Raw genomic sequence first — 24,833 nt, 5'->3', positions numbered from 1 at the left:
CCCCTGGAGAAGGAAATGGCAACCCACTCCAGTATTCTTGCCTGGGAAATCCCATAGACAGAGGAGCCTGGTAGGTACTGTCCATGGCGTCACAAAAGGGTCAGACATGACTCAGTGACTAAACAATGACAAAAACAACTTCCCAGCTGAGGATAGTTTTCTTTTGAGGGGGGAGTCAAGGAGATTTTTTAGTGACACACAGACCCCTAACATTGATGATTAGTTCCACTGACATTCTAGACACAAGTTTTAATGCAACTTCTATTATTCTGATGTTCCAGTTTCATTTTTCTATTTTATCTTCTCAAATACGGAAGAAAGAAAATGTTTAAAGTGTTCTGCTCAAGTTTTCTCAGAGGATAGTACAAAATGTGTAAGCTGGCCAGTGCTGCGGTCACTGCCAGAACCTGGTTTCAGCAGAGGGCGTGCTCTGCGGATGTGTGTGTGCCTGTGTGTGCGTCTGGGAGGGGTCTGTGTGTGCATGTGTGTATGTAGCTTTCTGTGTACCAGGTTCCTCTCAGAGATGGGTGAATGCAATCTTATTTAATCCTCATCACAGCCCTGCTTGGAGGCTAAAGTTTTCCCCTTTTGTGACAGAGGAAACAAGTTAGAAAGGTTAAGGGAAGTGGCAGAGCTGGGTTTGAACCCAGGGGTTCTGACACCCATGCTCTTTCTCTTCCATCCACAGAGTGTACAGATCCATTTACTTGCCCAGAAAGAACACAGTGACCATCAAATCTGGGAAAAATCCACCCATTCAAGACCCATCTATGAAAGGTATGCTAGAAGAAGCGCAGAAACTGTCCTATGTCTACTGTGGCTCTGAGCTCTCTACAGCAGAATGGGCTCTTTGCAGATGGGGGTGACAATGAGAACCAAAAGTAGCCTCGAGATGCAAGCCTCTACCTGGGAGACAAAAGACTTGGGTTCCAGCCTTAGTTCACCCACTGATACAACAGAACACAGCTGGAGAGGAGTTTCCAGAACATTCTCTCATGAATCTTCACAACAACTGTCTGAAGCAGACATCACCACTACATGGAGGAGCTGAAGCCAGAGAGACCGCATCATGTTCCCAAGGCCTTGAATCTGACAGGCACCAATGCGGAGGCTTCAATCCAGGTCTTTAAACTCCAAGTACCATCTTCCCACCGGATGAACTGCCCCTGTCCCAAGCATTTTCATGCAAATATTTTTTACTCACGGTAAACCCCTTCTTTTGAAACCTGGAGTCCAGAAAACACCACTTGCGTATGTTCACACTCCCCAGTTTTCACTTTCCCCTTGTTTTGCGCCACTGACAAGCACTGTTTCATAGAGGACATGTGCATTAGAGGTCAAACCCCTGTCATTGCAATGGACATTCGTTTTCCCAGTGGCAATGGCTTCATTCTCCCATGCTCTGACCACTTTACACCATGTTTTCAGATCAGGTCAATATTTCAGGGTGTTGTCAAGATCACTATCAAGCAAATTGATTATTGAACAATTCATCGATTATACAAAGACATACTGAGCCTCTACTATGCTCCTTGCATTGTGCTATGTGGGGGTGGGGGTGGATGCAAGGCTGAATAAGACACACTTCCTGCCCTTCGAGGACATTTCAGCATTGACTGGCCACCGCCTCCCCCTGTTGGAAAGACCGTGGTGGAACTGAAAAGACTTACTTGGTTTGGCCTGGTGCGATGGTGATGCAGTCTGCATGTGTATGGCAGGGGTTGTTAGATTCACACAGATCGATCATACTGCATCCCACTCCAGGGACAAAGTTGTGGTAATGTTGCTTACACTCGCAGTAAGCCTTCAGCAGATGGGAAGAGAAGAACAAAATGGTTTTCATTAGTCACTTAGGCTGACATTCTTAAATTCCTGTCTTTACCCTGGCATGCAAGCTGACTTGGGGTAGGTCTAAAGTATGGGCTGAAATTGAAATTCATCAGTGTATCTAAAATTGGAAATCATGTTTTCTCATCTGTTTGGAAATTCATATACTTTGTAATCCACCTTTTAGTTTCCTGGTTTGCTAACCCTGGGCCTCCCTGGTGCCATACTTCCTGCTTTTAGATTTAGATGGTGGAGATCAACATTCAGATGTATTATTTCTCTAGAATAGTGGTGTTCAACTGGGAGTCTCAACCCAAGGGACCTTGGTGATGCTTGGAGACATTTTCGATTGTAACAACAGGAGAAGGGGCCAGTGTCATGAGAGGCCAGGGATGCTGCTAACCATCCTGCAATGCACAGGACACTCCTTACAACAAAGAGGTCTCAGGTTCAAAGTATTAATTATGCCCAGGTTGAGGAATGACTTGTTCTGGAAAAATGAATGTGAACAATGTTTCTGTGTGAACGATGCTTCTAAGACTTGAAAATATGCCTGGGGACTTCTTCTTCTTTATTTTTTAAAGGGACAAGGTATATTTTTAATCTCACTCCCAAGGTACGGGGCCTTGATTCACAATGTAACATAACTTTTCCCACAAGGGATCTCATGTAGAAGATGGGAATTCAGCCCTTTGAATTTCTTGCCAACCCGCCTCAGAAATCAATAGCAGAAATGTTGCGAGACATATTCTTTTTCTTAGAGATGGGATGCGGTGGATTCTTTGCAGGGCACTCTAGGAGCATCCCCAGGGCATGCAATGAGACTGCTGGGAACCTGTGGCTGGTTTTGGTCAGGCACTGAGGCCTTTCCTTTCCTCAGGCAGCTGTAGTCTCCTGCACGGATGGATTTCCCCCACTGGACACTTTACATGCAATTATGGCTGCAGTACGTGAAGTGAAGTCGCCCAGTCGTGTCCGACTCTTTGCGACCCCAGGGACTGTAGCCTGCCAGGCTTCTCTGCCCATGGGATTTTCCAGGCAAGACTACTGGAGTAGATCGCCATTTCCTTCTCCAGGGGATCTTCCTGAGTCAGGGATCAAACCCGGGTCTCCCGCATTGCAGGAAGACACTTTACCCTCTGAGCCACTAGGGAAGATCACATGGCTGCAGTAGGCACCCACTATTTGGTGGGTAAATGAGATACTGGGGAAAGGTCTCTCTTATCTGGATTCTGCAGCAAAGGTCTCCTGATCAGGCTGATTTTACCTGGCAAGGTCATGATGTGATTTAGAGAAAAACATATGGCTCACTGCAGGGCATCTTCATTGCTCCCTACAAATCTGTCCATGCTGCCTAACATTTTGTCAGCATTTATCTTTTCTGGGACAGTTTTTTGGTCCTCAGAGTCCTCTGTCACTTTGAAAAGACCTTAGAGAGAATGGAGGATTGCGGACGAAAGTCAATTACATATTCACGTAACAGTTAACGATGAATTTCTTAGTCAAATTTGAGTCATATGTATGTATTTTGTCAGTCATCAAACAGGACAGGGATAGAAGAGACAGTGAAGTTTTGACTAGAAAGCTGGGCAAGGGCAAGTTCAGAGGGTAGATTAGGGCTCACTGAGGTTGACCCCAAGCACATGGGGCTCTGGCTGGGGAGGAAGCCCAACCTGAGCAGGGAAAGGGAGAAGTGGGAGGCGCGGATGACAAATTACACCCCGGCACGGTTTGACCTTCGGCGGGTGGTCCTCCTCCTGTTCGCATCAGTTCCAGACACCCTTAGCTCACCTGTCCAGGCCCATTATATCTGCACACCGTGGACTCTGTCGGGCAGTTTCCGAAGTTAACCTGGCAGGGGTCCACCGGGAGGCACACGTGGCCATCCCCGCGGTAGCCTTCTTGACACGTGCACCTGTGCTGATTTGGTCCCAGGTAGGTGCACCGAGCATGAGGGTGGCAGATATTTTGTGAGCATGGATTGATGGCTGGAGAAGCAATGACCAAACAAGGCGGTTACCACATGCAGGGAAGGAGAGGGGAAATCAATCAAGTGAAAAGTGAAAGGCGCTCAGTTGTGTCTGACTCTTTGCAACCCCATGGACTGTATAGCCTGCCAGGCTCCTCTGTCCGTGGAATTCTCCAGACAAGAATACAGGAGTGGGTAGCCGTTCCCTTCTCCAGGGTATCTTCCCAACCCAGGGATTGAATCCAGGTCTCCCGCATTGCAGGTGGACTCTTTACCATCTGAGCCACCAGGGAAGCTGCACAGGCAACCTAACAGTTTCAAGAGAGAGTAAAAAACATTTCATCTTATCTTCTGGATCACCTCCACCTACCAGATAGATTTATATATGCCTTGCAGGAATGATAACTACCAGTACTGTGATGATGTATTATTATGCCATGCTATGTGTGGATTTAAATATAAAGTGGCATGAAAGAAAGCACTAACATTTATAGAATTTATAATATGTACTGGCCCTTTTCTAAGCATTTGACATATATGAACTCAATTAAGCCTTACAATCCTCTAGGGTAGTTACCACTATTATGCCCATTTCATAGACAGGAAAATGGAGGCACAGGCAGATTCAAGAATTTGTCCAAGGTCATGTTGTCAGTCAACAAGCAGATCTGGGATTTATACACAGATGGCCTGGTTCCAATAGCATGTTCAGAACCAATTACAACCTCTCATGAAGTGAAAGAGTATGGAAAGAAGGGAGAAAGGAAGAGGCAATCAAAGTACATTCTATCTTAACACTGATTCAGGTGATATAAAGCAAAAACATATATATGTTTAAGGGATCAAACCTGGGTATCCTGCATTGCAGGCAGATTACTTACTGTCTGAGCCACTAGGGAAGCCCTGAAAATCTATAGGTACACTTTGATAACAGGAGAAATGATCATTTATTGAAGAGCTACCACATGATGAGCATTTTGCCTAGAACTTTTAATATATACCATTCAACTACACAGAGAGAAATAGAAGTGTTCATTGTGTTAATATTAAGAAGGCTGTGAGGCTTTTTCTGATGAGGAATCTAACCATCTTAATGAATAAACCTGCAGGATGGAGGTTCTACTCACGCTCGCAGTATTTGCCATCGCCTTTGTAATTGGGAAGGCATTTGCATTCTAGCTTCATTTCCTCTTTGCTAGAAGGTGAACATCTGGAATTTTCTGGGCAGAGCAAGGCTGCACATTCCGGGATGGCTGGAAAGGAAGATTGTTGAGGTAATTGCATTAGTAGTACAACCAGTTCTTAAAAAAAACAAACACACACAACTCAACAAATACAGTATTTCCTATTATTACAAAAGTGACCACAGATTCCTTGTAATAATTTAAAAAATACCGAATTTGTAAGGCAAAAATTAGCGGTCTTCTTAGTCTCATTCTCCTACCCCACTCTCAAAATAATAAATGGCAAAAACCAATATAATACATTTACATATAAGATATTTTTTTTAAACAAAATGGAATCCTGTTAAAATATTTAAGAACTTAAGTTTTAATTTAACATTATGGAAGTATTTTGGAGAAGGCAATGGCACCCCACTCCAGCACTCTTGCCTGGAAAATCCCATGGATGGAGGAGCCTGGTGGGCTGCAGTCCATGGGGTCGCTAAGAGTCAGACACAACTGAGTGACTTCACTTTCACATTTCACTTTCATGCATTGGAGAAGGAAATGGCAACCCACTCCAGTGTTCTTGCCTGGAGAATCCCAGGGATGAGGGAGCCTGGTGGGCTGCCCTCTATGGGGTCGCAGAGAGTTGGACAAGACTGAAGCGACTTAGCAGCAGCAGCAGCAGCATGGGGGTATATAAGGATGTACTTTGATCTCTAACGACTGCATAGTATTTTATATCAATAGATGGTACTTAGATGGCTTTTAAAAATGATAAAGAATCTGACATAAGGAGCCAGCTTGCAAAGTAAACAATTTGGACTGACACAGTAACACGGATGCTGCTAGAAGATATGACATGCCGGGGTCAGAGATAAAGGACAGTTTATCACTCACATCAGGAGCAGTAGCCAGAGGGTCGGTATTTTTGGACCAGTTCTTCCAAGCCCCAGTTCCTACCAGGCAATGGGAAGAGGGCCAGACTGAGACCTGAACAGGTGTCATTACAGAAGACGTGCCCTGACTTAGGGAAGTGAAATGCTGTTTTGTTTGTTTATCTTTAAATAATAGGCAATGTTTGAGTTAGGGCCTGGGTAAGAGATAGAAATCACACAATTATTTAAACAGGGAAAGTTTTAGTGTAAAGATTCATGAACAGATTAAAATGGCCCCTGAGAGTTAAAAAGAATTGGAAAGAATAAAGGGAAAAAAATAAACAGCCATCACTCCTCTTGGGTTAAGATCAGAGCAAGTCCTCCTCCCTCCAGAGCTGAGACACAGATGTCACTGAAAAGGACAGGATCTTGGTCACTTCTAGAGTGGAGAGGTTGCTGAGGTGTCCGACGGTGAGACTTATTGGACTCCATCCCTCTGGGGCTCCAGGGAAGGTCATCCACAGGGAGGTGCTAAGCCTTAGGGCTCCCTTGGCACCTGGGCAGGCTGCTCACCTCAGGATGTTACTGGAAGTAGGAGCTGAGAAGCCCATGCTCTCGGAGGCATGGTGCACTCCTGTGCGTGAGTGGGGTGGGGTGGCTTCAGGAGCCAGCTGTGTGGCATGAAGGTGGGTGGTCAGTTCTCCAGGTGGCCAGTCCTGTGGGGTCCCTGGTGTGGATGGGGCTGAGGGGAGGGTGTGCAGAACAGCACGCCTGCTCCTGAACTGGGGCACCAGCCTCACTGTCCCAGGACTCCTGGTTGATGCTGCTGCTGCCTGAGTTGATCACCAGACAAGGTATGCAGATATCAAATAGCAGAGCATCCTAATCCCCGCAGGAAGCTTAGTGCTGGAGAAACTGTGCGGGGCTGAGCAGTGTGCTAAGCCAGAAACAAGACAAGAAAACACCGTTCCTCCTTTGGTGTCCCTTTAGCGCCCTCTGTTGGTGAGGTTTCACATCTTGCTGGCAGGCAAATGAGAAATATTCCAAAGCCTACTTTATATTCACAGAGCAGGCAAGAAGGGTGAATTTGGAGCTGACAGGCAATCCATTAACAGGCAGTAAGTGTGCCTGTATTTGCTCCCAAGGGAGGTCTTATGTCTTCCAAGGCTGCTCGCTATGCAGACACCCTCAGAAAGATGTTGGAACAAAGGGTAGTCAGTGTGTGACTCTCAGTTCAGTTGCTCAGTCATGTCTGACTCTTTGCAACCCCATGAATGGCAGCACGCCAGGCCTCCCTGTCCATCGCCAGCTCCTGGAGTTTACTCAAACTCATGTCCATTGAGCCAGTGATGCCATCCAACGATATCATCCTCTGTTGTCCCCTTCTCTTCCAGTCTTCAATCTTTCCCAGCATCAGGGTCTTTTCCAGTGAGTCACTTCTTTGCATCAGGTGGCCAAAGTATTTGCGCTTCAGCTGCAGCATCAGTCTTTCCAATGAATATTCAGGACTGATTTCCTTTAGGATGGACTGGTTGGATCTCCTTGTAGTCCAAAGGGCTCTCAAGAGAATCTTCTCCATCACCACGGTTCAAAAGCATCAATTCTTCGGTGCTCAACTTTATAGTCCAACTCTCACATCCATACATGACTATAGACCTTTGTTGGCAAAGTAATGACTCTCAAGATGTGCACAAATGTGAGGTACACATTTGTCTCCCGATACTGGCTGGCTGAATCAAAAATTCAGAGAGAGTATCTTACATTTAGGTCTTTAATCCACTTTGAGTTTATCTTTGTGCATGGTGTTAGGAAGTATTCTAATTTATAATAGCTAGGACATGGAAGCAACCTAGATATCTATCAACAGATGGATAGATAAAGAAGCTGTGGTACATATGTACAATGGGATATTACTCAGCCATAAAAAGGAATGCATCTGAGTCAGTTCTAATGAGATGGATGAATCTAGAGCCTATTATACAGAGTGAAGTGAGAAAGAGGAAAACAAATATCATATATTAATGCACATATATGGAATCTAGAAAGATGGTACTGATGAACCTATCTGCAGGGCAGCAATGGAGATGCAGTCAGAGAGAACTGACCTGTGGACACGGTGGGGAAGGAGGCGGTGGAGCTCATGGAGAGAGCAGCATGGAGACAGACATACTACTGTATGTAAAATAGACAGCCAGTGGGAATTTGCTGTATGACGCAGGGAGCTCAAACCTGGTGCTCTGTGACAACCTGGAGGGGTGGGATGGGGTGGGAGGGGGGAAGGAGGCTCAGGAGGGAAGGGACATATGTACACCTATGGCTGATGCATGCTGATGTGCAGCAGAAACCAACACAATATTGTAAAGCAATTATCCTTCAGTTAACATTAAAATTTAAAAAATTTATAGAGAATATCCCCTCACCTCTTCCATAAAGTCAAACTGTGGCTGGGAAGGGGCTGCCTTTTCAGAGTCACATTTTCAACCCCCCACCCCTTTGCATCCAGGTGGGCTTATATGACTTGCTTACATTGATGGAATATTGGGCATCCTATGTATCATTCTAGACTTTATAAGCAAATCTGTCTCTACACTCTGTCCCTCCTTCTGTGGCTCAAAGTAGAGCATTCTGAGGTTCTATAGACTGACAGACACACACAGTGGAAAGCTCTGGATCCCTAAACACCATGTGGTGGGAGCTGGTATCAGCCAGGAACACCCACATTGGACTGCTACCTGAGTAAGAAATAAACCTCTGCCGTGTTAAGCCAGAGCATCCCCACATTCTCAGGTCTCAGTGTCCTCAGTGTTTCCGTGCCCTTCAGCCTTGGCTCGTCGGTGCCCTGGCAGATGTTGCTGCGTGACTGCACTCCCATGCTGGTTTGGCAAATCAGCAAACTTCTCCCCTATCAAGCGGGCTGCCACCACATCTTCTCCAAGACGATTTGAACCCAGTCTTGGGAATGGCTGTGGCCTTCTCTGTTAGGCCCCATCAGCCCTGTGGTTTAATCTGTGTGTTTACAGCCACTCTCCTATTACTAATTCTTTACATTAAACTTCCCTTGTTGCAATCACCCTGTGACCTCTGTCTCTTGCTTGAGCCCAAGGGGATCAATTGTGTAGAGAATTTCGTGACTTGAGTACCACCCAGCCCTTCATTATTTTGTGAACTTTGGTGAATCATTTAACCTTGGTGAGCCTCCATTTACTGCTGATGCGCTCTGCCTTTGAGACCTATAAGTGAGTACATGCCTCATCTCCCTTACAAGGGACCTAACTGGTTGCAGTGGCCCCAGCATCTTCCTCTCCACCCCATCTTCACTGCTACCAGCTTGGGCCTTCCTAAAACGCGGCTGCAGCCATGCCACTGTGTTCCTCCCAAACCTTCTGGGACTTCCCATCTTCCAGACTATCTCTCCCCTCTTCTTCCTCCCCTACCTCTCCCCATCTCCCTCCCTCTCTTTTTGTCCTCTTTCTTTTTAAATTTTTGACAATATTCCAGCAAAACATTTGATGCACATCACCCACCGAGGGCCCCAGTAATGAACATACATGTGAAATGCATACATCTGTGTATTTGATTTGTATGATATATTAACTGTTAGTTGCTCAGTGATGTCCTACTCTTTGCGACCTCATGGATTATAGCCCACCAGGCTCCTCTGTCCATGGAATTCTCTAGGCAAGAATACTGGAGTTGGTAGCCATTCCCTTCTCCAGGGGATCTTCCTGACCCAGGGATCAAACCCAGGTCTCCTGCATTGAGGGTAGATTCTTCATCATCTGAGCCACCAGGGAAGCCCAGTGGAATGAAGGAAACTAGCAATACTTACGCTCATCACAGTTGCGGCCAGTGTACCCAGAGTAGCACTCACAGGTCCCATCACCGTGTATTCCACTGTTGCATACTCCATGCACACAGCTGCACACTGTGGACAGAAAATGGGGGCTTCTTGTTACCTGATACAGACTTCCTCCAGAGATTCTGGAAAGGTACTGTTTTCAGAAAGTGTAGACTGAGATTTTGCTTGACGAAGTGGCGAAAACCATGGGTGTGAAGCCCTAGAGACCTGGGTTTGAATCTTGGCTTCTTTTTATTAGCTTCAGTTTACAGTAAGTCCCCTACCTACAGATGAGTTCCTTTCTGAGCACACGTTTGTAAGTCCAATTTGTTCATAAGTCTAACCAAGTTAGTCTCGGTACCCAACTAACACAATAGGCTATATAATACTGTACTGTAATAGGTTTATCATACTTTTCACACTAATAATAAATACAAAACAGAAATAAAGAAAGCTTTTAAAATCTTACAATACACTTCCTTGAAAAGTACAGTAGTATAGTACAGCAGCTGGCATAGAAGGGCTGGCTTTGAGTGAAGAGGCAAGAAGAATTACTGACTGGAGGAGGGAGAGGAGGTGGGAAATAGTAGGGCTGAAGGATCGTTAGCAATAGGAGATGGAGGGCAAGCTGCAATTTCCTGGCACGGTTTCTGGTTTCTTGCTGGAACCAGATGTACGTTCACATCTTTGAAAGTTCACAACTTGTGTGTAGGGGACTTACTATATTTGTCTATGTGTGTGTGACTGCTCAGTGGTGTCTGACTCTTTGTGCAAGCCCATGGACTGCAGCCTGCCTGGCTCCTCTGTCCATGGGATTTCCCAAGCAAGAATATTGGAGTGGGTTGCCATTTCCTGCTCCAGGGGATCTTTCCAACCCAGGGATTGAACCCGCATCTCCTGCAAGTCTCCTGCATTGATAGGAGGATTCTTCACTGCCGAGCCTCTGTAACATGTAGAAAATGATGCCCACTTCATGGGATTTCTATAGAGTTTAATGAGGACATGTATATAAAGCACAGGTGGTATATCACAGGCACTGGAGTGCTCTTCCCTGCTCTCAAGTTAGTTACTTCATCTCCCGATACCTCAATATAATGTCTTATATACACACCTTTCACATTTAAAAGAGAATTGCTACTGCTGACTCAATTGCTGTTGGCAGGAGGAATCTACAGGAAACCTACTCCTCAAATGATGAGGGCAATGCAAATGTAAAGACGAAACTCAAAAGGCTAGAGAATAACTAAGCCACATTGACTAGCTTGAAACAGATGACTTTTTAGCCCTGTGACAGATCCCTTCAGGAATGAGAAATGAGGGACTTCCCAGTTGTCCAGTGGTTAAGAATCTGCCTTCCAGTGCAGGGGACATAGGTTCAATCCCTGGTCAGGGAACTAAGATCCCACATGCTGCTGGGTAACTAAGTCCACGTGCTGCAACTGCTGAGCCCTGGTACAATTAGAGAGAAGCCCGTGCACAGCAATGAAGAAGCTTCACGCTGCAACAAAGACCTGACGGAGCCAAATAAATATTTTTTTTAAAAAAAAGGAATGAGAAATGAAGCGCATTTGAAATAAATATTCATCTCTTTAGCACTCAGCTTGTGGCTCATTTGTAGAAAGGTTTACTGTCTGACTGGGTCACCAGCATCCTCTGTCCAGCCCCCTGTGAAGTATATTGTATGGGTTTCCTTTAGCTGCTGTAACAAATTTCCACAAAGTCAGTGGCTTAAAAAAACACACATTTATTATTTTATAGTTCTGTATGTTTTAAGTCTGAAGAATGTCTCCTTGGGTTAATGCTTTCAAATTGTGGTGCCAGAGAAGACTCTGGAGAGTCCCCTGGACGGCAAGATCAAACCAGTTAAAGAAAATCAACCCTGAATATTTACTGGAAGGACTGATGCTGAAGCTCCAATACTTTGGTTACCTGGTGCAAAGAGGTAACTCATTGGAAAAGACCCTGATACTGGGAAAGATTGAAGGCAAAAGGAGACAGGGGAGGCAGAGGGAGAGATGGTTAGACAGCATCTCTGACTCAATGGACATGAATTTGAGCAAACTCCAGGAGATAGATAGTGGAGGACAGAGGAGCCTGGCATGCTATTGTCCCTGGGGTTGCAAAGAGTTGGACATGACTTAGTGACTGAACAACAACAAAGGTCAGAAGCCTGAAATGTGTTTCCCTGGACTAAAATCAAGTTATTTATTGGGCTGTATTTCTTCTAGAGACTCTAGAGGACCATCAGCTCCCTTGCCTTTCCGGCCTCTAGAGGTTGCCAGCATTCCCGTGCTCCTGGCCCCTTTCTCCATCTTCAAAGTTAGCGACATCAGGCCAAATCCTTCTTAAACTGCCATATTTACTGGTCCTTTCTCTTCTGCCTTCCTCTTCCACTTCCAAGGACCTTTGTGACCACATTGGGCCCACCTGGATATTCCAGGCAACTTCTCCCATTTTAAATCACCTGTTTAGCAATCTCAATTTCCCTTTGCCTGTAGCCTAACATATTCTCAAGTTTTAGGAATTAGAACATGGATATCTCTGAGGGGACCATTATCCTGCCTACAATGCATGTGTTTAGTACACATAAGTCAATTTAACATTAGCTCAAGTGAAACATTATTAAGAATACCCCAGCTTAAATCCTAATCATGCCAGAAAAGCCAGATGAATTAGGTTTTAAGTATTTCAAATATCTAATAAACCTTCACATTCTTTGCATTCGTTGTGACATATCCCCCTTAATCCCCTGAGCTTCAATCTCCACAGGAACCATCCTCTTGCAGGTTCTTATCCTATTTTGCCCAGACTGTTGCAGTAGCATTTTACCTGGACTTCTTGTCTGACTTCTCACCTCTGCATGTTATCCATTTCACTTGATCAGTAATGGCATCAAACTGATCTTCCCTCCAATATCTCAAAGACTCCCAGTTGCTAACCTAATGAAATCTAAATTCCTGTTTGGAAAACAAGGTCCTCTCCAAGCCGACTCCAATCTTTAACAATTTTCATGTTCATCTTTCACCATTTCATTTTATACATCCTAGTATCTAAGTGCATGGGAAGACCCACTAGCTCACCTTCTTCAAAACAGGTATTGAACATCGATGCATAGGGCACTGTGCTCGGGACGGAGGACTCGAAGTCCCTGCCCACAAAGAGCTCACAATTGGAAGGCAGGAGAAAGCAGCCCATCACAACATGGTGTGATCAATGCTATGACATACGATATGACATACAAGCCATATGACATAACAGTAGTCATGTACGGGCGTGAAAGTCGGAACATAAAGAAGACTGAGTGTCGAAGAATCGATCCTTTCAAACTGTGGTGCTCAAGAAGACTCTTGAGAGTCCCTTGGACTGCAAGGATATCAAACTCGTCAATCCTAAAGGGAATCAACACTGAATATTCATTGGAAAGACTGATGTTGAGGTTCCAGTACTTTGGCCACCTGATCTGGCCACCGACTCATTGGAAAAGACCCTGATGCTGGGAAAGATTGAGGGCAGGAGGAGAAGGGGGAGACTGAGGATGAGAGGGTTAGATAGCATCACTGACTCAATGGACACGAATTTGAGTAAATTCCTGGAGACAGTGGAGGACAGAGGAGCCTGGCATGCTATCAGACAAGACTTACTGACTGAACACAACAAGCAATGAGTCAATGGCTATGAGGGCTGGCCAGGAAGAAATGGGAAGGCTGTCCAGGGAGAGATGGGTGTGGAGCTGTCCTGGGAAAGACCGTGCCCCGTGGAGGTGCATGCTGTACTTCACAGCTCCATGCTTTGGCCTCCACTGTGCTCCCTTCTGCATGCAGTTGAAATCTTCATCCTTCCAGGCCGGCTAAAGCCCCTTTCCTCTGTGGTACCATCTCAGAGGTGCCAGAACAGAACCTGTGTCTCTCTGGGCTCCAGCAACACTTTCTTTGTACCTTGTTCACCATCACATTCTGCTGCAACTATTCATTTTGTGGTGCCCGCCAAATATCACCAGGAACACAGCAGTGGTTCAAATCGGCAGTGCTGGGGTGAGGGTGGGGTGCAGTGGTCCTGGAGAAGTAGCAGTAGCCACTCGTGTTAACCAGGAGAGATGGCGGTTGGGTTGCCCCCCGTCACTGTTTATTTCTCTATTCAGGCATGACAAGTCGGTGGCCTAGTTTTTGTCTTGTTATAGCACAGACAGAGGAATCATGGATGGTGACACTCTGTGACGCTGCCTATGCTCAGCAGAGCCACACCACGGCCTGGCTGGGAACAACTAGGCTAGCAACTGGCTGACAGCTGTCGGGGGCTCTGTTTCTCTTTCTCTATCTATTTTTGTCTTCTATTCCATTAGAATCCCATGGAAGGCTTTCCCCTCCTACTTCCCTATAACATCTTTTAGAGCATCTTATAACATTGACAACTGCATAGCTCAGTTTGAATGAAGACAGCATCCTGCTGGGTTAGGGTGAGGACAGCGAGGCAGGGGAGTTCAAATGCAGAGTGGAATCCTGCCTTTTTTTTTTTTTAACATTTTGATGTTTTGCTTGATAATTTAAAAATATCATTGTCATGGGTTGCATTTTGTCCCCTCCAAAGTCCTAACTCCAAGGACCTCAGAACGAGACCTTATTTGGAAGTAGAGCTATTACTGTAGATATAAGCAGCTAAGATGAGGTCCTACTGGAGTGGAGTGGCTTCAGTCCAATATGATTTATAAGAGGAGGCAAGGACACAGACAGCAAGAAGATGACTCTGACTGCAGTGATGTGCCCACAAGCCCAGCAATGCCTGGGGCTTCCAGAAGCTGGAAGAGACAGGAAGGACCCTCTCCTAGAGGCTTCCAAAGAAGCCTGGCCCTGCTTACATGCAGACTGTGGACTTCTAGCTTCCAGAACTGAGACAATACATTCATGTCTTTAAATCACCCGGTGTGCGACAGTTTGTCACAGCCACCCCAGATAATCTTAAAAAACGATTTCTCTCAATTACTGAGTTTTTGATGCCTCCTTAAATTTTGTACCTAAGACATGTTTTTCTTCACGTTGCCCTAGAACTGGCCCTGCTTGACCCTTTATTAAGCACTTACTCTCCTTCAGGCATTTTGTCACATGCTTTATAGGCATGATCTCATCTGATGCTCACAGCACCCGGGGAGATAATTAACCCCATGCTACATATAAAACATGGGAGACAATTAGCTCCAGAACTTATTCAAATTATTGAAGAATTAAATGGACTTGCAATTATCATCTTCCCTTCAAAAATAAATTTATCATTGTTTCCGTATTAGCAAAGCACTTTGATGTCAACCTCTGGCTGTAGCTTTTTGAACAGAGTTCCAGAGGGAAGTTGAATTGGTCATGGAGATAACTGGGTTGACGTGGGAGTGTACTATGGACTTGGTAGCAAAGATGTAAATTAATTCAATTAAAAAAATATCTACCCAGTTTCAACTTAGTGGCAGGCACTGGATTAGGCACTGCGTATACAAATAAGTCAGAGAAGGCAATGGCACCCCACTCCAGTATTCTTGCTTGGGAAATCCCATGGATGGAGGAGCCTGGTGGGCTGCAGTCCATGGGATCGTGAAGTCGGACATGATTGAGCAACTTCACTTTCACTTTTCACTCTCATGCATTGGAGAAGGAAATGGCAACCCACTCTGGTGTTCTTGCCTGGAGAATCCCAGGGGCAGAAGAGCCTGGTAGGCTGCCATCTCTGGGATCGCACAGAGTCGGACACGACTGAAGCGACTTAGCAGCAGCATACAAATAAGTCATTCACAATATCTGGATTCAAGCTGCTCACAGCGTAGTGGGACGGCCAGACTCTAAAAGATACAGGGATGCCGCGTGTCCTGAATGTTGTCATGTACCCGGTGGAAGAGGGGAGTCGAATATGACTCAGCCCCTGCTCTCAACCTCAATGCTAACTACAAGGGCTGTCCTCCTCGCTAAGCTTCTCTTCCAGGCACCCTGTGTCCTGCCTTCTGGCACGATCTCTATACTGGATTAACCGACCTGGCACAGTAGTTTCAGGAGCTTCTGACACCCATTGCTGCCAGTCACTGCCCAGAAAGCGTCCTTGGGAAGGAGATGTGAGTGGCAGAGGGATTCCCAAATGTCACTGAGAGAGCCCTGGGCATTTGTGAAACCAGCTACAGCAAATCTGTAGAGACATGTGAACCTTGGGGACAGGGCTTGAAAGCGGCCAAAGCCATGGCCACCGCTGTCAGAGGGGCAGGGCACAAAGCCCCCCGAGCCATCCCCTCGGCAGAGCAGGCTGCCCTCTTGTGTTCCTGCAGCATCCTGCATGCGTGGTGCACACTGGCTCAGAAGCATCACCCACATTTCCAGATCCTTGAGGGTGGGGAGCTATTCTTCCCCCTCTTTGGATGCCCATTGCCTGTCAGGGGTCTGACGCAAGATGGATGTGTGCCAGGGGCTGAATGGTGCAGTGGTTGGGCGCCCAGGTTCTGGAGTAAGACACCTGGGGTCAAACCCTGCCTCTATTCCTGAAGTAGCTTCAGGACCTTGAGCAACCTCGCTGCTTCTTCATTCATAACACAAGGAACCCAGCTTGCAGAGCTGTTCCAAAGAGATTCTGTGAGTCAAGCCTTGTGCACTGCCTGGTGCCCAGCAGGCATTCAGCTACTATTATTAACAAGGCATGACTGTGGGACTGATCTGGGGTTATGTGAGAGAGGGGGGCTTTGTCTTTTGCCCTAACCTGGGGTGAGGCACTGAGCAGGCGAGGGCCTTGGTGGTTGAGATGAACACCCTTGATAAATGCAGCTTGAAATTACCTCTGAGAACATCAAGAATCAGGTAGGAGAATGCTCCAGCAGCAGGTTAAAGTCAGTGTTAAAAATAAAACTGCAACTCATAGCTGTCCTACTTACAGGCAGAATTGCCACCGCCGACGGCCAGCGCCTCAGTGGGTGAAACAACACTGGCACCCAGTGGATGCTTGGCTAAAAAGGTTCGCAGGTTCCCCCAGTTCTTGCCAATGGGAAATGGTCAGCATCACTGAGCCATCCTTCGGGCACAGGTGAGTGAATGCTCTCCTTACTGTAGAACTGCTCTTGTCCTCACTTAATATCAACACTTGCTTTTACCAAGTGCTCATAACATGCTGCTAAGAGCTTTTCTACAAGTTAATCCCATGAGGCAGGTGTTATTATTCCTGTTTTATAGATGAGGAGGGCATAGACAGATTAAATAGCTTGCCTCAAATCCCATAGGCAGCTGGGCTTGGTTTCAAACTCAGGCTAGCCTGACTTCAAGCCTGCTCTCTTGGCCATTATGGTCTAGAGCTACACTATCCAATATGGGAGCCACTAGGCACTTGAGGCTATTGCTGCTGCTGCTGCTGCTGCGTCACTTCAGTCGTGTCCGACTCTGTGCGACCCCATAGACGGCAGCCCACCATGCTCCCCCGTCCCTGGGATTCTCCAGGCAAGAACACTGGAGTGGGTTGCCATTTCCTTCTCCAATGCATGAAAGTGAAGTCGCTTAGTCGTGTTCAACTCTTAGCGACCCCATGGATTGCAGCCTACCAGGCTCCTCTGTCCATGGGATTTTCCAGGCAAGAGTACTGGAGTGGGGTGCCATTGTCTTCTCCTCCACCTCAGGCTATTTAAGTTTAAATTGAGTAACATGAGCTAAGGGGCTTCCCAAGTGGGGCTAGAGGTAAAGAACCTGCCTGCCAGTGGGAGATATAAGAGAGTCAGGTTCAATCCCTGGGTCAGGAAGATTCCTTGGAGGAGGGCACAGCAACCCACTCAAGTACTCTTGCCTGGAGAATCCCATGGACAGAGGAGCCTGGTGGGCTACAGTCCAAGGGGTTGCAAAGAGTTGGACACAACTGAAGCGACTTAGCATGCACACACGCCTTGTGGCTACCATGTTTGATAGTGAAGATCAGGACATTCCATCATCTCACAAAGTTCTGTTGGCACTAACAACTGGGAGTCTTATTTCCCGAGTCTCAGTTTAGGTTTCCAATTTTCTGGCTCAAAAATTTGGATTTTCAACAAACCACCTTGCTCCCTTTCACTTGCCCTTTCCCCATGGCACAAAGAGGTGTAAAGAGAGGCCACTTTTTAAATTAAAAAATGTTTGGAATTTCCATGTAGGTCTATGCTCATTGGCAACCAATACCAGTTTCCTGGAAGTGACATGAGCTCATCTTCTTTCTAAATTTTTATCCACAATTACTTGGCTTTCTTGCTAAGTAAGCAGTGTAGGATTCTGTCTTTCTTCCCATTTCATTATTTATTTAAAATACGTGATTTAAACTGTATTGTGGCAAGGAAGGGACAATTTGTTTACCATGTTCTTGATAAACAATTGGTTGATTACATTTTACTGTCTTTTAATGTATTAGTTTTGGCCAATCCAATATAACGCTAAAGAAACACTCAGAATGCTAACATCTGGTTTAAATTTGCTTTTGCTAACACTCTTATGAAATAATCTTTTATAAAGTGATGGATTAAGAAAAACATAAGATTGGGAGGGAACACTAGGAAATAGTAGGTATTAATAATAGTCATAATAATTGCTAACACTTATTGTGCACCGATTATCTCATTAGATCCTCATAATAATTCTAAAGAAGGCAATGTTGTTTCTATTTTTACAGAAGAAGATGCAGAAAGCATGCTCAGTAAACTTAAGGTTTCCACAATTTGCAGCAGCCCTGGGACTGAAACCCAGTCTGAGTCTAAAGCTAATCACCTCGACACCATGCCTTCCAACACCCATGCTTCTGGGTCAGGACAGAGGGAGATAAAGACAGCATCGGCCTCCAAGGATCCCATGGATTAGAGGGAGATAATATCTTCATTATTACAAAGGAAACTTGCTATGCAGTGTACAAACTTACAGGGGTGGGATGTCTGTATTTTTCTTATATTTCTGCCAGAAATATTTGAATCAATGCAGTACCTACCAAATATGATTTTTTCCATAAAAGCCAAACCAAAGTGGTGCTGGAGAAAGGTGACCTGACCTATCCTTTTTCGGGAGACTAAGGCTCTGGCAGACACTGTCCCTACCATGCCCACATTCTCAGACCTCCCCAAGTCCACACATTCAGCTCCCCTCCAGTAGCAGTAGCCTGTGGACACTTCTTGGGATGGCCGCTCCACCGGCTGCTTCACTGGGGGCTGGAAGTGCCAGGAAATGAATGACTCTGCCCTAATGACCGTATGTGTTAGCTTCCTGTTGCTGTTGTAACAAATTGCCACAAACCTAGTGTCTTACACCACACACATTTACTGTCTTACAGTTTGGGAGGTCAGAAACCCAAAGCAGTTGTACTAAGATCAATCAAGGTGTTGGTGGTTCCACTCCTTTCTGGAGGGGAGCATTCTTTCCCTGCCTTTTTCGGCTTTGAGATGCTGCCCACACTGCCTGGCTCGTGGCTCCCTCCACCTTCAAAGCCAGCGAGATGGAGTCTTTCTCCCACCTTGCCACTCTTACATCTCATCACATCTGGAATCTTTCACACATCAGAAGGTACACATCTATATCTTCTGTCCCTGTCTCCCTCCTCTACATTTAAGGACCTTTGTGATGACATTGAGTCCACCAGGATAATCCTGGATAATCTCTTCATGGTAAAGTCAGATGATTAACAACTGTAATTCCAGTTCAGTTCAGTCGCTCGGTCGTGTCTGACTCTTTGCGACCCCATGGACTGCAGCATGCCAGGCTTCCCTGTCCATCACCAGCTCCTGGAGCTTGCTTATACTCATGTCCATCGAGTCGGTGATGCCATCAAACCATCTCATCGTCTGTCATCTGCTACCTTAATTTCCCCTTGCCATGGAAGGCAATATATTCCCGGGTTCATGGTATTAGAATGTGGACATTTTGGTGGCGAGGGAGTGGGGTTCCATTATTCTGCCTACTACCCCGAGGCTCCCTCTCCTCTCAGGTGAGGTAACTCCAAGGTGAGTGTTCTTTGCAGACTCCAGAGTTCCCCAGGGGATTAAGCTCTAGTCATTCACGCTGGTCTCTGGCTTGACAGCACACCCTTTATTTCCTCTATGTCACTTTCTTAGTGTTCCCCTGGGTCCCCTCTCAAATATGCCACTTATATGAGAACATTCACAGAGTGGGTCAGCTTTTGGGGAGAACCAACAATGAGAGAGTGGAGAAACCCATGTTGGGGACAAATCCATAATCTGCAAAATGGGACCAACAACCTCTGATGACCTCAGGTGTTTGTGGACTCCAGAAAGGAAGGGATAGGTTAGAATGTGTTGGGACCTGTGGTGGATATAGAGGCCCTTGGGGAGAAGGTCAGTGCTGAGACCACAGTCTAAAAAGACCTCAGGGAGTAGCTGGGCAGGAAAACAACTGGTGGATGTTGGATCCTGGAGCCTAGAGTGAGGTAATCCTAAACCCCTGAGTTTGTCAGGAAGCATTCCTGGTGAGTGGCTGCCTGCAAGTGCCAAAAACCACAGACGTACTGTCTGTCCTTTCAGACTGCCTTTTAAAAGATTTGTTGTCAACTCTTTGTCTTGTCTGTGCAGCCCTGGTTTGGAGAATTGTTCTGCGTTCCCCTCCAAGGAACTTTATTTCTGGGGTGTTGAGGTGTATAAGCCATGTCTGACTTTGGACCTTCACAAATGCATTTGACGACACCAAAGTGAAACATACCTGCTGAACAGCTGGGCCCAAATACGTTGTCAGCAGCGCAGATTTCACAGGCTGTTCCACTGAATCCTTCCTGCAGGACACCACGGGGGAGCGTGTTAGACTCAAGCAATCTGTGTTACCCATGAAGACCATAGATTTCTGACTATCTGGTCAGCATTCATTTCTCAAATGGATCTTCCCTTTGTGCCTGTCCTGAAATTCTCTTTCTTCTTTGCTCTTTTTTGTGTTATAATTTGTACATTCATCCCTTGAATCAGTCTGGAGCTGAGTCTGGAGCTCTTCTGAAGAAAGTTGCTTCAAAGGTACAACTAGAGAATCAGCACTGAGGGCCACATCCTAAATCCACCCAAGGGGGAAATGAATACGTTCTCAGCTTTGCATTTCTAAAGACAGTTGAGCTCAATTCTTTTCAGAGGATTTCTTTGTATTCCCATAGTGTAAGGCTTGAAGCTTGCATAAAGTCCCTTTCATGGGATAGCAAAGAAATTCCTCAATTGGCAGACCAAGAGCTCACCTACGGGTCTGAGTACAGCTCCAAAGACTAGTCTGCTAATAGTGGTGACTTTAAAGGGTAACAATGACACAATTTCTAGAGCCCTGCATTGTTCTCATCTCAGTTTTTCAACAAGTATAATTGCTTCAGTATTATTATTAAATTCATTTTACAGATGGATTCACTTAAGGCTGAGCAGTTAACTGACTTGCTCTAAGGTCCCCCAGCCTGTAACGTGTCATCTTATTGCCCACTGCATACACTTCCCCCACCCACCCCCACTAACACCGCTGCTTCTTAGAGTCTTCACCCAGTGCGTGTTTACAGAGGGACAACAGATAAGGAGAAAGCAGAGTCAGGAAGGAGGAGAACACTGTTTTGAACTTACTTGGCATAAGCAGCTTCCATTTCCTTCCATACCTTCAGCACAACGGCCCCGGCCACTGCAGGGGGACCTTGCTCCTCCTGGGCACTCTGGGGAATCAAAAGGCAGATATATTCATTTGAAATTGCACACAACAAGCATTCTGCAAAGATGCATGAAGCATCTGCTAGGTGCCAGGGATAAGAAATAATTGAAGACCCTGCAGGCATCATCTAGGGTTACGTAGGGGAGAGGAGTGAATCGCAATGTAGTCAGGGACTGTACTAGGACCCGTCAGACCTTCTGCCCTTTCTTAAGCATTTGCTGTTCACTTTATAATCAACTAATTAACTCATCTCCATTACAACCCCCAGGGTTTTATGCTTCTTAGGCCACTGGGAGGTGATGAGTCAGTGGGTCTTTGCATGGGGATGGTTATGTTGTGTATGGGCGGGGCACCAGGCAGGGTCCATTGTGCTTCGGCCAGGGTCTGCTGTGAACAAGCTTAGCAAGGAGTGAGTGTCTGGACATTTAAGTGGACCAAGATGTGCTTCAGAGGAAAGCGCAGCCCTGGGCAGCTGGTGGAAGGCCAGCTGTCCTGCCCACATGGAGCTTATATTCTAGATTTCAATGAACACTGGGGATACAAGATCAAAAGGTATACTCTGTAACTTCAGGATGATCTCAGTCTAATGCTTTCATTTAGAAATTATTTTTCATCAGAATATAGCAGGAATGAGAGAGGAGACATTGCCACAAATCTTAGAGACATTAAAAGGATAATAAGCAGATACTAGAAACAACTTTATGCCAATAAACTTGACAATGTAGATGAGATGAATAAATTCATTGTTCCAAACTACCAAAGATCTTCCCTGGTGGCTCAGGTGGTAAAGAATCTGCCTGCAATTTGGGAGACCTGAGTTCAGTCCCTGGAGAAGGAAATGGCAACCCACTCCAGTATTCTTGCTTGGGAAGTCCTGTGGACAGAGGAGCCTGGCAGGCTACAGTCCATGGGGTCGCAAAGAGTTGGACACGACTGAATAACACACACACACACCAGAGATCATTCAAGTGAAAATAGATAACCTGAATATTCTTGTATCTATTTAAGAAATTTAATTTGAAGTTAAAATCCTCCCCACAAGGAAAACTCCATGCTGATGGATTCCCAGTGAATATTACCTCAAACTTAAGGAAGAAATCATATCAATTATAAAAAAAACTCTTCTAAAAAGTTGAAGAAGAGAGAACACTCCCCAGTTCATTCTATACAAAGAGCATTATTACTCTGATTCCCCAAACTGACAAATACATCACAAGAAAATTACAGACCAACATCCCTAATGAAGTGACGTGAAGTCACTCAGTCATGTCCCACTCTGCGACCCCATGGACTGTAGCCTGCCAGGCTCCTCCGTCCATGGGATTCTCCAGGCAAGAATACTGGAATAGGTTGCCATTTCCTTCTCCAGGGGATCTTCCCAACCCAGAGATTGAACCCAGGTCTCCTGCATTGCAGGCAGATGCTTTTACCGTCTGAGCCCCTGGGGAAGTCCCACATAGATGTAAATTCTTTAAAATCTAGAACAAATATTGAACATTAAAAAATTCTAAACAAAATTATGCCCACTGAATCCAATGGTACACAAAACATAATACATTATAGTCAGTGCAGTAAGGTAAGAAAAAAAAGACTCAAAATGGATACAGATTGGAAAAGAAATGAAAATTTTCTTGATTCTCAGACAATATGATTTTCCACATAGAAAATTCAAAACAATCTCCAAAAATTCATTAGAACTAATACATGAATTTATAAGTTCTCAGGACACAAGGACACATAAACAAAAATCAATTACATTTCTATAAACTAACATGAAACTGCTGATAACTGAAATAAAAGTATATAAGTAAGCTTAACAACAAAGTCAAAACTCAGGTGTGAATACAACAAGAATTGTGCAAAATCTGTAAGATGAAATCTATAAAACACGGACAAAAATATTTAAAAATCCCAGATACACTGTGGTTATGGATTAAAAGAGTCAATATTTTAGGTTGTCCCTAAACTGATCTATAGATTCATTGCAATTTTAGTTAAAATCCTAGCAGGAGTTTTTGGGTAGAAATTGATAAACTGATTCTAGACTTTATAGGAAAAGTAAAAGAACTAGCGCAACCAAGTTAATTTTGAAAATGACCAAATTGGAAGATTTACACTACTTAATTTCAAGACTTACTATAAAGATACAGTAATCATGATAGTGTAAGGTGAAGGCATAAACACATAGATCAATGGAGCAGAATAGAGTCCAGAAATAGATCCACACATTGATGATCAATTTATTTTATACAAGGGCCCAAAGGCAACGATGCTGGAATCATGAGATATTTGTATAAAAAGAAATGAACTTTGATTCAGACCACGAGTCACATGCTAAAGTTAACTTGTAGTGGATGATGGACCTAAAAGTAATTCCTAAAACTACAAAGCTTCTAGGAGGAAATATAGAAGAAAATCTTTGTGATATTAGATTAGGCAAAGACTTCTAGATGTGATACAAAAAGCAATTTTTCAAAAAGCAATATTTCAAAGAAAAATTAAAATATTTGATATCACCAAACTTAAGAACGCTTGCTCCTCAAAAGGTACTGTTTGGAGAGTGAAAAGGCAAGCCACAGACTTTGAGAAAACGTTTATTAACCATATACCAAATAAAAGACATATCTCAAATAGTTAAAGGACTCTCAAAACTCAGTAGTAAGAAAACCACCTGAATGATACATTAATAGCAAATAAGCACACAAACCATGGAAATTAAAACAAACTGCAATAAAATACTTCTGATCAGAATGGCTGAGATTAAGAACAAAAATCTGATTATGCCAAGTGCTATCAATGATACCAAGCAATTTGAACTTTCACATGTTGTCGGTGGGAATGAAAAAATGATGCAGACACTTTGGAAGAGTTTGGCAGTTCTTATAAAGTTAAAATACATTCAATATACAATCCAGGACTCCCACTTCTAAGTATTTACTCTCAAGTGAAATGAAAACTAATGTTTACACTAAAGCCTGTACATGAATGTTCATAGCAGCTTGATTCTTAGTTGCACCAAATTGGAAACCCAAATGTCTTTCAGCTGGTGAAGAGATGAACTGGGTAGACGATGGTGGACTATGAAACATTAGAAAAGGATGAACTGCTGACCTTGTAACATGGATGAATCGCAAACACATATGCTAAGTGAGAGAAACCAGACTCACAAAGGTACGCACTGTATGATTCCAATCACAGGACACAAGGCACAGAAAACAGATCAGTATTTGCCAGGGGTTGGGGGTAGAGGGAGAACTTGACCACAAAAAGTATTTTGGGGAATGACCTAGCTGTTCTCTATCTTGATTGTGGTCCTTGTTACACAATGGTTTAGGTTCATCAAAGTGTGTATAACTTTACATCAAAAAAGGAGAATTTTACTGTAGGTAAATTATGACTTAAGCATAAGTGAAAAATCCTTTAGCATATCATGTTCTTCAATGACAGATTTGGAAAAAGTAGTCAATGTCCCTATAAATAATTAAACTTTACTTCCACGTAGAGGGGAGTCTACTTCCATAGTTTATACTC

The 24,833-nt window shown here is 44.7% G+C and overlaps 1 protein-coding gene across 2 annotated transcripts in view; it reads right to left on the bottom strand.

The window, feature by feature from the left end:
• The window catches only part of STAB2 (stabilin 2), a 174,570-nt gene that overhangs the window by 128,974 nt on the left and 20,763 nt on the right, over positions 1-24,833 (bottom strand). Inside the window, exons 4-9 of one of the 2 annotated variants that reach the window (XM_069581064.1) lie at positions 21,221-21,306; positions 20,340-20,409; positions 9,670-9,765; positions 4,924-5,049; positions 3,619-3,815; positions 1,671-1,804 (exon numbers count right to left, since the gene is read on the bottom strand). In XM_069581064.1, the coding sequence (XP_069437165.1) occupies positions 1,671-1,804; positions 3,619-3,815; positions 4,924-5,049; positions 9,670-9,765; positions 20,340-20,409; positions 21,221-21,306 (709 nt within the window). The remainder of the gene's footprint in view (positions 1-1,670; positions 1,805-3,618; positions 3,816-4,923; positions 5,050-9,669; positions 9,766-20,339; positions 20,410-21,220; positions 21,307-24,833) is intronic. The other variant, XM_069581065.1, reaches the window with a different exon arrangement.

This window comes from Ovis canadensis, chromosome 3 (genome assembly GCF_042477335.2).
Source record: "Ovis canadensis isolate MfBH-ARS-UI-01 breed Bighorn chromosome 3, ARS-UI_OviCan_v2, whole genome shotgun sequence".
Classification (NCBI taxonomy): domain Eukaryota; kingdom Metazoa; phylum Chordata; class Mammalia; order Artiodactyla; family Bovidae; genus Ovis; species Ovis canadensis.
Note: the sequence above shows the minus strand (reverse complement) of the source record. Positions and strands in the feature narration are given on the sequence as shown.